Raw genomic sequence first — 14,981 nt, 5'->3', positions numbered from 1 at the left:
CAGTTCTTTTCTTTTTCTGGTTTTTGGTTTGTGGGTGTTTTTTTTGCATTAGAACTGAAAGAAACAAAAGATTGCTAATGTAATGTTTCCTTCCTTTGTTCAAATTCAGTGCTGAGTACAAGCGGAGAACTAAGTACGTACAGAAAAGCTTGAATCCTGAGTGGAATCAGACGGTCATTTATAAAAATATCTCCATGGAGCAGGTGCGTGACTGGTAGTACTGTTCAGTGCAATTTGCTGCTTCGGTATTTGTATGGTCTGCAGTGCTTACTGTAAAGGGAGCAATGGTACTGGCAATTCTGTGAACCCCTGTAAAATCTTGATAATTCTAGGGGAAATTTGGAACTATTTTCTTGCCTCTGCTAAAGCTTACTATATCAATACTCTCTTCTTGCCCTTCTACTCATAAAAATGGTAATTTGTGGGGATTACACTCATAATCATGTCATAAGTACAGATGTGGCAATTTAAAAAATGATAGTGGAATACAGGTTGGGAATAAATTAAGTCAAGTTTCTGAAGTAGATACAGAAATCACTGTCACTCTTCATTCCAAAAGTCATGCAAGCTCACACAAAATAGAGGTCCTACCATTTTCTTTTTCAAAAATATTTATAACATGTAGAGATCCTTTTTTAGGTTTAGCAGCAATGTACAGCAATGGACTTCAATTATGAATCATCTGAAAAAAAAATGTAGAAGATATTTAATTTCCTTGTTATCTCACCTCTGGGGAAGAGGTCTGTGGAAGTCTTCTGTGTTTCTTGGTGGCTTCCTAACTCTAACTGACCTATAGCGTTAACTGAGGCAGAATGTAGCATCTGAGTCCTCTTTTTCTCCATCTCCCCTTTTAAAGGGACTTTTTGCCATTGGAAAAAGGCATAATGAGCAAAGTTGTGATCAGTCCATTTGTTTAAATTATGAGGTATATTTTATAGAATAATGGATTTGTGCACAGTCCCAATTCTTTTCACCTTTCTTAGTGTTTTATTCTTGATACTTTCAACTTCATTTTTCAAGGCCACCTAATCTTTCAGTACTTCTTAACAAAAGCCCAGAATAATCAGACTCTTCAGAGAAATTATTTCCCAATGCTTTTAATATACTTCCCAACATGACGCCAAGACCTCAGTATTAACTTCCTAACTTAAAAATTGATTATTCATTCTTCTTGTTCATTGAGAGGGACATAGATTAAGATACTCACTTTTGCATGGAGCAAAACCTTTCCCACAGAGGCACCGATGTGGTTGCTTATGCAATCTACACATCTGAACTTAACAGGCAATAGCTCAGATCTACTTCAGAGGTACCCTGTTATATGTAGTGATTATGGTTTGATGGGTTTTACATGCTGTTTCGTGTAGAATTGCATGAATGGTAGGTCATTGACAATGCAAGCATCAGAAGAAAAGGCCTTTGATGTTCATCTAGCTGCATTATAAACACTAGGTCTTTGGGGTTTTGTGAAAGATTTAGTAAGCCTTAGCAGTATTTCCAAACTGAGCTTTCCATTTATGAAAGACTCTTCAGTTTGCTTAACTTGCTTTCAGGTTCTGCTGTGACATTTCACAGAGCTGTAATTAAGAGGGCTTGGGTGTTGAACATTCAGTGGCTGTTTGGTGTTTTTAAATTGGTTAATGATCTTAGTCTAGGATTTATTGGACAGAGATTTTAATATCAGAAAATCTAATATCTTTTATGTCAGTTTTGTGACCATTATTTGATGAAATTTGCCTTTAGGACACATATTTAGTTCTTGGAACCTTTGCTTTCTATTTGTAAATCTCCGCCTTTTCCCTTCCTCTGAGACTGTTATGCAGTGCTCATCATTATAAGTGTGTAAGCTTCGTCTGAGAACCATGTATGTTGGGTTTTTTGTCCTCTTGTCACATAGAAGTGTGTGCAGGGAGTAGTGTTGCCTTCCACACCTTTCCATGTCTTGTATCTAGTATTCAGGTACAGGTGTGAGTGATTCTTCTCCTATAAAATTAAGTGTCCTGACTTAAGGAATACACAGTAAAGGACATTTCTAAATCACCAAATAATTCTGTGCTGATGATGAGTACCCTCTACAGTTTGAAGAACTATCAGCATGCAATAGTATATTGTTTGTACTCATAACCCTCACGAATGGATATTTCAAAATAGTTAGGAATATGAAGAGAAGTACAAGACAATAATAATGATAGACTGGGAATGAGTGTTCTGATCACCAAGCAAAACTGCATCGTACACTAAGTTGTACAGAGTTAGCAGTCAAACCCTAACACAAATTCATGAATCTTTGTAAATATTTTTTCTTCAAAGAAACATTTCCTTTCCCTCCATCAAAGCATGGGTTGCTTGCTGACAGCAAATAAGTGTTATTAAATATTTCCTAATATAGTCCTTTTAACGTCACTGTCTAGACTTTAGCTGGATGTACAATTTTTCATTTTCCTTTTTTATTTCATAACCTAGCTGAAATTAAAGTGAAAATAATTATGGGAAATAGATCACTCTTTGAAATGAAACAGACTTTTTCAAGGTCGGAATGATTAGTTTTATCATGTAGCAAATTCTACTTTGACAGTTGGAGAAAAAATAAATTAAACTGTGAATATTTAGTAATTTAAGGTTTTTGTTAAGTAATAAAGTGGAGATAATTACAGTTTGAGAGGAAGTCCGAGTACACACATTACAAATACTGTATAATAATTGCTAACTCAAGTCAAATACCTACTCAGAGCATGAAAGAAAGCATTAGAATGATTTAAGGAGAAGATGGTAAAAGATGTAAGTTCTGCTGCTGGTCAGGCCGTTGGTATAATATATTACCACAATATAAGGTGTCGCTTTGTTTGCCTCAATTTCTTACTTGTCAGAAAGCAGATAAAAGTATTTCCTTAAATGATGGATGTAATTCATTAAAGGGAATAGCTCTTGCTATAGCTCTTGTCCTTGAATTGCAGGTAATATATTTAGAAAGAGTAATATTTTCAAAATCCTTGAGTAATGAAGGAGCGTATGACTTACTTCCAAAAGTAAGAAAAGCTTTCTCATGAATCAGCAAAGTGTTGGTACCTAAATCTTACTTAATATCGTGGACGAGAGAAAGTAAGTTTCTGAGTGAGGTAGCAAAAGTCTTTTTGTCCTCCCACGTACTGAAGTACAGCAATATAGAGAAGCGTACAATGAAGTGTTAAATATTAATATGAACACAAATAAGTATAACATGCAATCTAATACACCACCTTCATTTCTACTCACCAAATATCCTAACTCAGACTGCAATCTTTTATATTATTTCTGAAGTAATTACGGGAATTTACTTTCAGCATAGGAGAAAAACAAACTGCATTAAAAATATTTGTTTCCTCTAGTCATGAGTTATATGAGATTTTCAAGGAATATGTATTACATATTTCAAGTAATGCATATTTGGTTACACAGACCTGCATTATCTGTGACAACACCTGGTGCTCTCCAGATATTTGAAACAAGAAACAGACACTTCTGCGTGTGTGGTGTTTGTTATGTCTTCCATAAGATAAAATATTCACATTGGCTGTTTCTCCATATTCCTTTATTTTCTTTAAATGATGATTGCCACAGCAGCCTAAAGCTACCTGGAGTTCACATGCAGTAATATGCCTTTAGGTAGGTTTTTATTTTTAAGTTTTTATTTATTTTTTTAGTTTTAATTTTTCCACAAGGCAAAGCCTGAAATTAATTGTGGCTCAGTAACACTTTATTCATAATATGCTTGGAACTCAGATAAGGTTCACAACATGTGTAAACTGCTTTCCTTCTTTTAGGGACACTCTGTCATTTTCCTGTTGATACCTTACCCACTTGCAGAAACTCACTATCAGATGGAGAGTGGGTTTCTGCAGCCCATTTCAGTATTGCTGTCTGTTAAATTCCTGATGGGGGTGTGAACTTCTGGCTTCATGACCTAAAACTGGATTACATTAGGCAGAACCCTACTTTGCTGTGATGGTATAATGGCAGTTTCTAAAATCACTAGCCATTGAGTGTTCTGTGCCCTCAATAGTGGTACATAAATATATCCTCAGAAAAGCAAATTTTCCTCCTCTTTGAAACTCATTTCATGCACTCTGCCTAATAAAGTTCTTTTGATGGTTTTTCATTGTTGTAATATTTTATAAAAGCTTTATTAAACTAAGAGGCTTAAAATAGATATCTCAAAGAAATGTGGAGTACTGCAAGTTTTCAGCACAGTTTTATTATCATACTAATGCAAAGAAGCTAGCAAAGTAGGGTTGCAGTACTTGAAAATCTTCTCTATTTTTCCTTTTCCACCAAAAATCCTTGAAATCTTTGGGTTTTTTTTTCCTTTCCTGGACCTATACATTCCTCTCTCTGTCCTTGCACAGTTGTCACCTGAAATAAGATGACATGTCCTCCCAAAATAGCAACAACTGAGACAATACATTTCTGAAAAATATTTATGCTATTGCTCTTTTTAAAGGGTAAAAATACATATACTTAATATAACATCTAGCAGAAAATTATATTATCCAGGAAGCTAAAAGTAACGTGGACCAGTGGCTGCTCAATTCATTTTTTCAGGTTATTTTTCACATTGCATTTTCAATACTGTCTTGGAACAGCAAAGAAAAGGAATTTTATTCAGTTAAGGAAATCAGCTATACAGCTATTTTGTAAGGGATGTTCAAAAGAAAGTATCTTTGTTCAACTTTTTCCTTAATTTGTGCAGGATATTTTTTTAAAGGATGTTTAAGAAGAATGTTGCCTAATTGTGTAGGAATAAAACAGAGAAAGAGTAAAGAATTGTTCTCAAATATTTCTTTTTTTTTTTAATCTTAGCTTTCAGGTCATGTGGTTGCCTGCTTAAAGAATATGTTGTTGATGCTAAAAACAGTACAATTCCCCTTTCTGTGGATTTTCCAGAATATGCCCATTTAAACTCAATTTTCAAAGACTTTTTGCTTTGCAAATTTGCTCATTTTTCTAAAGTTAGCTGAGAGCAGAAGATATTCCGAATACCTAATAATAAGGTGAAATTATCATTTAAAGGCAATTTAAAGTTATTAAGAACTGTCTCAATCTGTGTTGCATTAATCCAAGGAGCAGTGGAGGTAACTAGAAAACAGTGCTTTTCTTGAATATATATATATGATATGTACAGTAAATGGTATAGCTTCTGATTTTGAACGATGACTTGATCCTTTGATGTCCGTTTGTCCCAAGCAGCCAATTATTAGTCGGAGCAATGAGTGACACTTTGCTTCTCTTAGGATGATGACCTCAATTATCACATAAGATTTCTGGTTCTGACCTCTTTTATTCGAGTATGTGAAGAGAGTCCTGTTTTCCTTAGTAATGCTTAGAAGTGTCCAACAAAGTCTTCACTTACAACTTCTCAGCCTGACTTTGCAGATATCCCATCCCCCAGAATTTTGTCCTTCTCTCTTTCAAGCCACATGAATTTATTGCTGCGTCTCCAGCCACCTGCTAGCCTTTTGCCCCAGCATACACCACCAGTAATCAATCCGCTCCCCACCTGTCCGCACAGACCCCTGAAAAGACAGTCAAGTCAATCTTTCCAATAAGGTCAACTGCTTTGGTCAACAGCTTCTTTGTCTTGCACTATCTTGTCATATAAAAAGACTTATTTGTCTCTTACCTGTAGCCTATAGGAAGAGTGCTTGACACAGGTATCATGCTTAACAAGATCTGCAGATAACGGGGTTTGATGGCTGTCATTAGTACCTAACAGTACAACTTGTCCTGCATGTCTGGATCACTTGCAGAGTCCCTGATCTGCAGGGGTATTAAAGCCTGGTCTTCATAGGTGAGATTGTGTAAATAGGGTGTTTTAAATAATACATTTGAAATTCACATTAAATGCACTTTAGGCAAATGTCAGAATTCAGACAACTCAGATCTCGTGGTGAGAAAAGCTGCACGACTACAAAAAATGGGGCTTTAAAAATCAGTTTGGCTCTTGTAGTGGACACACTTCCCGTCAAAAACAACTTGTGGAAATAGGCCCTAAATAGGGCCAAGCACACGCCCATTTGTCTTGATAACAAATGATAGCCCCAAATTATTTTCTCTGTGTTAAAGGGAGGACAAAAGCTGCTTAGTTGTCACTCTGAAAAAGCATACAAGGAGGGGAGATACTGAATAGAAACCTCCATAATGACTTGTTCTGAAGTTTATGACGGCAATGCAGTTAATTATCCTTTGACTTAAATTGCAGCTGAAAAAGAAAACACTGGAAGTGACTGTCTGGGATTATGATAGATTTTCCTCGAATGACTTCCTTGGTGAAGTGAGTATCTTATTTCCTCCTCTCTAGCCCTGACTAGTTAGAAAGCTGATTAACTGCATGTTGGTATTTGGAGCCTGTTTGCTTTCAAGGTATGGTACACTTGTTAAGTAAAACCTTTGTTACATCACAGTTTTATTGCTGACTTCATAACAAATAGTCATGATTTCTTTCATTTGCACATGAAAGATACCTTCCCTTTATCTCAACAAGTTCATTTAGGACTCAACACAATGTTACTTCACTGAAAATTAAAATGGGTTTTTTGAGCTGGTGATAGTAACAGCCTTCACAATGACTGAATGGGGAAGTCTTGTGTGACTGATAAACTGTCTGCCTTGATTTTAACATAATATGGGAAGGCTGAGGAGGTATCAGTCTTTGTAAATGCTTAAAGGATTAAATTCTGCAATCAAACCATCATTTAGTACAAGCACAAGTATCTGCAAGTGTGAGTAATTTGGTGTTGTTGATCAAGGTCTAATTTTTAACACTACAAAGTAGTAATACCATTGCCAAAGAATGGCTGAAGGCAAAATCTTGTAACTAAATAATAAACAAAATGAGTGATAATGGGAAAAAGTATGCTTTCTCTTTTAAAAGCAAATAAACAAGCATATGTATGTTTAATACAGAATTACCAGCAATAACTATGATGTCAAAAAGTAATTAAAAATGTTATTACAAAAGAGGATTATAATTAGAAACAAAAGCCCAGGAAAATTGATCACTCATATACAGAGTAACTCAGAGTATCTTTTCTCATTCTGCATTTGAATTTCACAAAAAAAGCCACTCAGTTCAGCTCCAGTTCCCCTTTGTGTAATTACAAAACTGAGCAATCAGTGTCACTCTTTGAACAATTACTAAAATAAATGTACAGGACGCAACTACATGATTACTTATTTCCTGCATACTGTGTCAGTATTCTTGTTGAGTTCAGCATGTTTGTCCAAATGCAGGGCTTTGCTGAATATTTACATCATTGTTATTTATGACATTTAGAAAACGGATGCTCCAGCAGCTGCTTCTACAGGAAGATTTAAACTTTTGCCTTCAAATATTTTCAACCTCTATAACTATTTTATTTATTAAATTATTCAGACTTACATATGAAAACAGTCCTTCATGGAAAAAGGAACAGAAAAGAGTACCCAGTGTATTTCAAGACCAGGGTGTCCACAGGAATCCTGCACCATAACATAATCCAAATTGTGCCCTACGGACTTGTTTGAATAGGGCCAGCACCACTTGCGTGCCCCAGATGGCAAGTGGCACATCGTGGTTCACGTCTATGGAATGTGAACCCTCCTATTCTACAAAGCAGACTCCCTAGCCTATAATGCCTACCGGGAACAATCTTCAGCCATGATGTCCTCCAAGTCATTCCCAAACCCATAACCAAAAACCACACCAGGGAGCATGCTAACTAGTTAATCTGTTCAGATTAAGTATAGACCTAACCAGACAGACCAAGCCAGGTCATATACAACCCATGAAGCTGAAAGAAAAAAGGCTTTTAACATTCTAGAAAACCATGAGCTGTGAAGGGACTCCCATCCCTCACCTTGAAGAGGCTTTCTTTCATTTAAGGTCTTAAACTGACAAAGGCATCATTCCCTGGGGTAACTGCATGCTTTATTTGTCTAGCACTTCTAAAATTTCCCTACCTGATATTAGTATTAACCCTCTCACCTTAAAGCCAAAGGCAAGGCCATTTTTGTCCACAGATTCATGACTCTGTGATGATTCTTTAGTCTGTTACATCTCTTGGCCCTCTCAGCTCCAAGACCATTAAGGAAGGAAGGGTCTTTATTGGTCTCAATGCTCATATTCTTTTACTTTTTTTAAAAAAAGAAATTTCACAAAACTCCTGCTAGCAATGCAGGTGGCCCAGAGCAGATTTTAGCTACAATGGGGTTTTTTTAGACAAGTTGCTCGTTTCATTTCCACATTGCCATTTCATCTCCCTTCTTTTTTCCAGTCCATTTTTGAGGCCTAAATGGCCTACTGAATTCTACTATTTTAGTGAAGTGCAAAGGTATCCCTATTCTTTTCTTTTTGTCATGAATTCTGTATATGTGGATTTTTTAAAAGGATCAGCAAACACCAGTCTCATGTTATTGAAGACCTTATGAAAAACAAATATCAAATTATTTGCCCCTTTACTAACACTGACAAAAAGGAGAAAATAACACTGCCCGATACTTCTATTAGGATATGTCTATACAGAGGCAGAACGACTAGATGTCTTTCTACTCTAGCTTTCAAGCTAGTCCTCACAAGCTACCCTTTAAACTCTCTAGTTATCTTGGTATTGAGCTATGTCTAAGTTTGTAGTCCTTACTGAGGTCCTGTTGAGAAGACTTATTAGTTCAGACACATCAATATGCACCAAATGTGCCTTTGGGGTCATAGCTGGCTTCTATCAGGCAAGGTCAGAGCATATGCAGAGTCCTGAATCTGTCAGCACACAGTCGTATATCCGTAACTTCTTATATTTGATTGCAACCTCTGGTAACACAACTGTAGACTCTTCCACTGTACACAATCATTAACAGATCAGATACAGGCCATGTATTGTGCTTTGATTTATTTATAGGTCTTGATTGAGTTATCGAGTGTCTCTCAGCTTGACAACACTCCTCGGTGGTACCCTCTGAAAGAACAGAGTGAAAACATTGATCACGGGAAATCTCATTCTGGACAGAGTAGCCAGCAATCTCCAAAACCATCTGTCATCAAAAGCAGAAGTCATGGAATTTTCCCGGACCCCTCCAAGGGTAGGAATGACTTAGTGCGCCTGACCAGATGATGGGAAAACCTTTCCGATGCAGGAGTTCTAAGAGAAAAATAAAGTTACTGCTGTGAAGTTTGTATACATTTCTATTTAAAAAGTATTCATCTCTCTGATTAATTCATTGGATCGAAGACTTAATTTGGCTTGATCAGTACCAGTCAGCGTACTGAGTAACTGTGTCCTTAAAACAGCAGCTTACAAGCTCCGTGTGCTTTGCACATCTACTATAGTTTCTGTGCCCTTTTAATATTTACCTTTCTAATTTTCATGTTCTGTAAATATTCTATGGCATTTTATCTTCTGGAAATGTCACATTAATCTTTTCTAGAATAAAAGTTATGCTATAATGATGCATATGCATTTCCAGTCAATGATAGCGAACTATGGCATATCTCAATTGTACTGGAAATTGGTGGCGCTGATACAGTAGAATTATACTAGTGTTTACAAAAGCAGAATTGGTCTCAGTGTCTCCTGCTCCAAGAAATTTGTCTCTACTTTTATTTTTGATACTAAGTAGTCAGTGGCTCACTTAAACACAGTGTATGTCATATCAAAGCAAATGCCATCCCAAATAGCATTCAAATGAGAGTCTCAGAGCGATAAGACTCTGCTCCATCTCCTCTTCATGTCTCTGTGTGAAGTTTTGCTAGGGACTGGTGTCTGTATAAGATCCATCTCTAAATTAGAGGTTAGTATAGAAGCTATTGTTAGTTAGGCTATGGTTTTGAATGGGGCATTCATCAAAATAAAACTGCATGCATTAGCTAAATATTCAGTACTGGTGTAAGTGGTGCTAGGTAGTCTCTAAATACTAGAGAAATAGAAAGTGGAAAACAAATTAGTCTTTACCCTGTCATTCCACCAGTGTGAACCAGCACAGGAGGCATAATTCACAGGTGGTAGAAACCCAATATTAAATCAATTATTCCCTGAGCTAGGGAACAGTGGGAAACTAGGAAATGGTGTTTCATAAGAGCTTCCTAATCATGATATATCCTGAGACTTTGAATGGCACTGCACAGCTTAATCTTTATTCCTTGTTCTGGAATGCAGCTAGAAAGGCCAGTCAAGAGAATGAAAATTAAATTGTTTTTAATAAATGCAACAGTTGTGCTTCTTCATTTTCTTGGTAGACATGCAGGTGCCCACCATTGAGAAATCCCACAGCAGTCCAGGGAGCTCCAAATCTTCCTCTGAAGGACATCTACGCTCTCACGGTCCATCTCGCAGCCAAAGCAAAACCAGCGTCACTCAGACTCACCTTGAAGATGCTGGGGCAGCCATCGCCGCTGCTGAAGCAGCTGTCCAACAGCTTCGCCTTCAACCAAGTAAAAGACGCAAATAAATTCCTCAGCATGGCAGCTTAATGTTCATCTGTTGCCTTTTTCCCTGCTGTCCTTCCCTTTTCGGCTGTTTTTTTTCTGTTCTTGGCACACTGTGCTCACTCTGTTCAATGTCTTTCTTTGTGTGCCTGTATGTGAATACATATAATTACACTATACTCTTGTATTTAGAAGTCTTTTATTTATTTATTTATTTTAATTTATATAGACTGCAGTGAAACTGGCTGTTTCTCCATCAGTCCCTTCACTCATGGTCCGTGATGTTCCATGGTTGTGCATGACTCACAGAGAATTAAATTGTGTGGTGGTGTTTTGATGTCACTAAATAACTACCAATGAAATAATCAAAACCTGCAGAGATACAACTGCCAGCTCTTCAAGTTGCACGCAACAAGTACGTAGAGCAGTTTAATAACAAGATATATCTATAAGTAGTAGTCAGGAAGGACAGTACTATATACACAAAAGAAGATTTAAAGTTAAAGAAGAAAGTTTTTTAACTACATGGATGAGATTTCTATTTTTGAAACATGACTGTAAATATCGAACTGTTTTTTGAAAGGAAATATATGGCAACTCTCAAGTAAAATCATTTTAGTGATGAGCAGGACAGCAACATTAAAAAACATTAAACACATTAAATGCAAAATCATTAAACACAAAGACATTTACAACATCAGATTTCAACAGTGTTATCAAGTTAGCAAATCCAAAGAGCATTGAGAGCTAAGTCAGGTGTCATAGTCAGTTCAATTTTTCTAGTAATTTTTGTGCCGTGGATTGATTAAGGGTCAAGATAGATTTCATCTGACAACTATAAATAGATTAATATATTAAAACTTTTCCATTCAGAAGGCTTGCTCTCCAGAGTATACGTCAGACCAGTATCTGGTTGCTAGTTGAGGGTTTAGTTGATGGCAAATTAAAATTCTCTGACTGTGGAATCATTGTGTTTGTCTTCAGGATTTGTTGTTATGCCATAAACTTACCATGATATAATGCAAAAGCTGGGGGAAAATTATTTCCCTTTTCACCATCATTAATAAAGAAACAGCCAGTTTTAATACTCTTTAATGCTGTGCATGTGGTGTCTCTTTGGTGTTTGAAAACACTACTTATTTAAATACAGAAAAGAACACTTCTGTTTGCATGAATAACATTTAAGCTGGTTCCATCTGAGGATACATACTCTGGGTTTCCATTTCACCCACACTGCCACAGCAGCACATAAAAGCGGTCAGTCTAATCATGCCAGGAAGCAGCACAGACACAGCATAGCAGGAGTCCTCCCTATTCAAAGAACTCAGTCTGACAATCTGCCTCCACCAGCCAATGACAACAAAGACCAAAGCCAACTAGCCCTCAGGAAAGTGATGTCTGATGGACCAGTCAAGCCTGAAGGAGGTGAGCAGAAAGACATGGTTAAGAAACCAACCACATCCCAAATACTTCTTGCCATGTCTACTAATTCATTGCAATATTTAATTATTTACCCCTCCATTAAGTGCTGTAAATGTTAACATGAATCAAGAAATCTGCTTGATTTTTCCACATCAGCGCATAAATTGATAATGGAAAACTGCTAAGAAACATTAAAAACAACAAATGTGCACTTCCATTCCACTGGAGGACTTAGACTTCTGTTGAAAAATGGTGTAGCTTTAATCATGTTGTTGCCTAATAAAAAGCATGCATCCAACTTGGTCTGTCTAAGCATGCCTGAACATTTCTTATACTGTGACAAAAACGTAATTGTACATTTCTGTTTGTGGAATTCAAATTGGGACATTAATGATTTCTTTGTCCTCTCCCAACGTAGTTTTTATGTCAAAAGTCATTAGCATAGATAATTTTTCAGACCACCAGTGGAAAGGAACGGAGTTTTGATCCATGTATAGCTCAATCTCTTGATAACTTTCCTATCAGCCTCTTAAGAAATTATCTTCTACATGTAGGTACCTGTACATCAAACCTAAATACCACATATCATCAATTTATACCCTCATGACAAATAAAGAGCCAGGATCCCGATTGGTTCAAGTTAGCACTGTTCTTTTGACTTCTGGAATATTTCACTTATTTTCATGGAATCTGAGGGATAATCCCAATAAATTTACAAGCTGGACTCCCACATCTTCTCTTGTGCTGTAATCCCTGCCCAAGCTTTCATGACTCATTGAAGGTTTTCTGTCAACACCATTGCATACTGTGGACAATACAGTCTGGCTGAGTAGGTTAGAGGAGAGAAAGAGGGAATGATACTTCAAACAATATACCCCAAAGACAACAACTTATTAAGAGCACTAGTGTGATGTTAACACAGCTAATTAACAAGGGCAAATTTTACAAACAATTTTAAACATTGTATTCAGAATTAAGAAGTTGGTTCTTATGCGAGCCTTAAGAACTCTTCTATAAAGATATCTGTCTACAAACATGTGTGTATCCACCCACACACATATTGTCTTACTCTACAGCTCAACTCCATACACTCAGTTAAGGCAGAAGCCAGAGGATATCACGGTACCAGTTCAGGCATCATGACTGAAAGGCCCCTCCTATTCCTGGGATGTATACCACAGCCATCTAATTCTGGAAGGAGTGTCCTATGAGGAGTGGCTAAGGACTTTGGGTTTGTCTAGCTTGGAGAAAAGGAAGCTGAGGGGCACCTTATTGCTCTTTACAGCATCCTGAGGAGGGGAAACAGAGATGGAGGTGCTGATCTCCCTGGTATCCAGTGATAAGACTTGTGGGAATGGTTCAACACTATGTCAGCGAAGGTTTAGGCTGGACATTAGGAAGCATTTCTTTACCAAGAGCAGGCTTCCTAGAGAGGTGGTCGATGCCCCAATGCTGCCAGTGTTTAAGAAGCATTTGGACAATGCCCTTAACAACATGCTCTAACTTTTGGTCAGCCCTGAATTGGTCAGGCAGTTGGACTAGATCATCACTGTGAGTCCCTTCCAACTGAAATTATTCTATTCTATTCTATTCTATTCTATTCTATTCTATTCTATTCTATTCTATTCTATTCTATTCTATTCTATTCTAATTCTAAACTCTTATGATCTTTTGAGGTCTCCTGTCTATAGAGATTTATGATAAATACTTTTAGTCCTGTGTTGCCTTTTGGCATAGACAAACAATACTAAAAACTTTGTCCCTTCCAATCTGTGATTCTGTGTGTTTGTGATATGAGGTTGAATCAGGGTTTGCAAACACTTTTAAAATAAGGAAATAGCTAGGCTGTTGGCTTCAAGTATGCTTGACACTGAACTATTATGCTAGCTTCTTTACTTATAAAATTGCAAAAGAATATGTATCAATATGCGTTTGGCTCAGCAATATTAGAAGCATCAGAGAGAGTTATGGGAATAAGATCCCACATTAATATATATCATTAATTTATAAGTGAGGTTAGAGTTACTCTGAAGAGACATGGTACTTTTGTCTTTTTATTTCTGACATATACACAATGCATGGTCACCTATACTAAGTTTATAAGTCTGGTTTCAGGTGTGCGAGAAGTTTTGGCTTCATCTTATTGTACCAAGACTAGTTTGTCCTTACTTATTCATATGAGGTTGGCCAACACTTACCATTTTGATGTTAATGGATCTCATGCATTTCAGCAGGAACAAAAAGCAAGATTAGTTAATTGCAGTTTTGTGGACTATGTAAGTAAAACAAGAAAAGACTATGACCTTGAATAGAAAAAGCCCCAAAGATACTCAAAACAGCTTTCAATTTATGGAGTTCTTTGTGGGAGGGAGAGGACATGAAGGAAGGAAAGGTTTCCCCATGGTTCAAAAATTCTAAAAGTTAAGACTGTTGTGAACAATGAATATTAGGGCATCATCAGTTTGCAAGTCCATTCCTACAAGGATGCTGCATGATTGCAGTACCCACCCCATTACAGCCTTCTTTACTGGCACCTGGAAAAGAACCTGTTATCAACTGGTTTTATGGACTGGAACAGTCATCTTGGCAAGTTAGTAATTTTTTGTCACTAAATGTCAAAGCCCTTCATTAAAGAAGCCATTACAGATAATCCACAGCATTATTATTATTATTATTATCATCACCGTTGTTTCTCTGTGAGTTTATCAGAGAACAGTACCTTTTAGAATAACTCTTTGGGTTTTTTTAGCCCAAGCACACAAGGAAGTAGCAATCTAGCAAGATTTCCACAAGGGTAATGGGAAAAATTCTACTCTGTTACTGATCATCAGTCCTCCTCTACCTCAAAGAACACTCAGAAATAGTTTCCTCCTTTAAATTAGTCCCTCAAAAGCTTTTTTTTTTTCTTGAATTGAATTGGCATTTGAAAGAAAAACAAACCCCAGAACAAAACAAGAGCCCTCAGTCATTCTTAGAATGCCCCACAGAAATCTTTCTCTACTTCTGACTTCTAGGACCTTTTCTATTAGAAGTATTTTGTCAGTTATTAATTGTATGTCTGATAAGAAGTAAAAAGGAACTCATAAACAAAACCAGCACCCATGGTATACTTATTATATTTTGTGAATGC

General features: G+C 36.8%; 1 protein-coding gene and 1 long non-coding RNA gene across 2 annotated transcripts in view; one reads left to right on the top strand and one right to left on the bottom strand.

The window, feature by feature from the left end:
• Positions 1–14,981, top strand: part of PCLO (piccolo presynaptic cytomatrix protein) — a 368,745-nt gene that overhangs the window by 293,585 nt on the left and 60,179 nt on the right. The window contains exons 17-21 of the mRNA XM_075081514.1: positions 110–203; positions 6,236–6,307; positions 8,907–9,087; positions 10,241–10,435; positions 11,672–11,854. Coding sequence (XP_074937615.1) covers positions 110–203; positions 6,236–6,307; positions 8,907–9,087; positions 10,241–10,435; positions 11,672–11,854 — 725 coding nt within the window. The remainder of the gene's footprint in view (positions 1–109; positions 204–6,235; positions 6,308–8,906; positions 9,088–10,240; positions 10,436–11,671; positions 11,855–14,981) is intronic.
• LOC142051863 (uncharacterized) lies at positions 8,881–10,409 on the bottom strand. Its single transcript, XR_012658657.1, has 2 exons — positions 10,369–10,409; positions 8,881–8,963 (listed from the first exon to the last, which is right to left on the bottom strand). It is a non-coding gene; the product is annotated as an uncharacterized LOC142051863 (long non-coding RNA).

This window comes from Phalacrocorax aristotelis, chromosome 1 (assembly GCF_949628215.1).
Source record: "Phalacrocorax aristotelis chromosome 1, bGulAri2.1, whole genome shotgun sequence".
Lineage (NCBI taxonomy): Eukaryota > Metazoa > Chordata > Aves > Suliformes > Phalacrocoracidae > Phalacrocorax > Phalacrocorax aristotelis.
Note: the sequence above shows the minus strand (reverse complement) of the source record. Positions and strands in the feature narration are given on the sequence as shown.